Source organism: Penaeus monodon, chromosome 23 (assembly GCF_015228065.2).
Source record: "Penaeus monodon isolate SGIC_2016 chromosome 23, NSTDA_Pmon_1, whole genome shotgun sequence".
Taxonomy (NCBI): Eukaryota; Metazoa; Arthropoda; class Malacostraca; order Decapoda; family Penaeidae; genus Penaeus; species Penaeus monodon.
The window spans coordinates 40192783-40193912 of NC_051408.1; the positions used below are offsets into that span (position 1 = coordinate 40192783).

The 1130-nt window shown below is 48.8% G+C and overlaps 1 protein-coding gene across 1 annotated transcript; it reads left to right on the forward strand.

Annotated features, from left to right (window-relative positions):
• The first annotated feature begins 51 nt into the window (after positions 1 to 51).
• On the forward strand, positions 52 to 984 carry LOC119588061 (keratin, type I cytoskeletal 10-like). The gene is made up of 2 exons (XM_037936759.1): positions 52 to 129; positions 524 to 984. The coding sequence occupies exons 1-2, from the start codon at positions 52 to 54 to the stop codon at positions 863 to 865; spliced, it is 420 nt and encodes a 139-aa protein (XP_037792687.1). The 3' UTR covers positions 866 to 984.
• The last annotated feature ends 146 nt before the right edge of the window (positions 985 to 1130 follow it).

Below are 1130 nucleotides of genomic sequence, written 5' to 3' on the forward strand. Positions count from 1 at the left end.
CAAATTAAGGGGAAGGAGGGGACACTCAGACCGGGTATAAAAGTTGTTGCGATGAAGAAATGCGTCAGTTCGTCTTACAGTCTAACAAACACAACAACCGCCGGCAACATGATGGGTCTTCGCACATTCGTGAGTGTTTCTTCCCTTATACTGTGTTGTCTGTGACCGGAACTTCGCTCAGTGTTGCTAATAAGCACAAGCTTTTTCCTTTGAATCATATCATTTACTATAACGAGCTGTACAAATACATCTACGATATTATTTCACTTACGACATCAATAAGCCGTCAGCCATGCTTCGGTGAACAGCCACTTTCGAATCCTGTATCCGAATCACGTTCCTGTTCGTGACCTTCGTTTCAAGAGTCGAAACTCACGGTTCATATAACCGAATGTGGAGGACGCTGATGGGGAAGAGACCTTGGAATGATCAGAGAACTTAATGCACACATGAATACATGTGTGTTTTTCATTAATTAAATTACTGTTTTAATCACACACATGCACATCTGCGTCTCCTGCAGGTCAAGGTGGCAGCCGTGATGGCGGTGGCGTGCGTCGTGACGGCTGATCCCGAACCGGTTCCTGTTGGAGGCTACGGCGGTGGCTTCAGCGGTGGAAGGCCGGGTGGATTCGGTGGAGGCTCAGTCGGATTCGGCCGTCCTGGTGGATTTGGTGGATCTTCAGTCGGACACAGCGGATTCGGTGGAGGTTCATTCGGCGGAGGTTCATTCGGCAGTGGTTCATTCGGCAGTGGTTCATTCGGAGGACGCCCATCCTTCGGGTCCAGTTCTGCTTTTGGCCGCCCATCCTTCGGACACCAATCCTTTGGCCGCCCATCCTACGGCCGCCCATCCTACGGCTAGTCGTATGGCCGTTAGGCAACGCAGGACACCCGAGGACCTTCACGCAAACAATAAGAGCAAAATTCGATTCATACTTTTGCAGCAATGTCAACAGATCACAATACACCTTTGTACACTCACTTGTGTGTTATGCATTCCCTGGCTCTCATTGGCATTCCTGACTGGGATTGTCTAATCAGGCGATTGGCAAATAAATAGACAAAGTTTTGGGTGTACTCCTGTGATGTTCCATGATAACGAACCTGTTTTCCGGATTAACATGAGC

Coding starts and splice junctions, on each gene's coding strand:
- LOC119588061 (XM_037936759.1), top strand. CDS start 52: ATGAAGAAATGCGTCAGTTCGTCTTACAGTCTAACAAACACAACAACC. Junction 130..523: donor TGATGGGTCTTCGCACATTC/GTGAGTGTTTCT, acceptor CGTCTCCTGCAG/GTCAAGGTGGCAGCCGTGAT.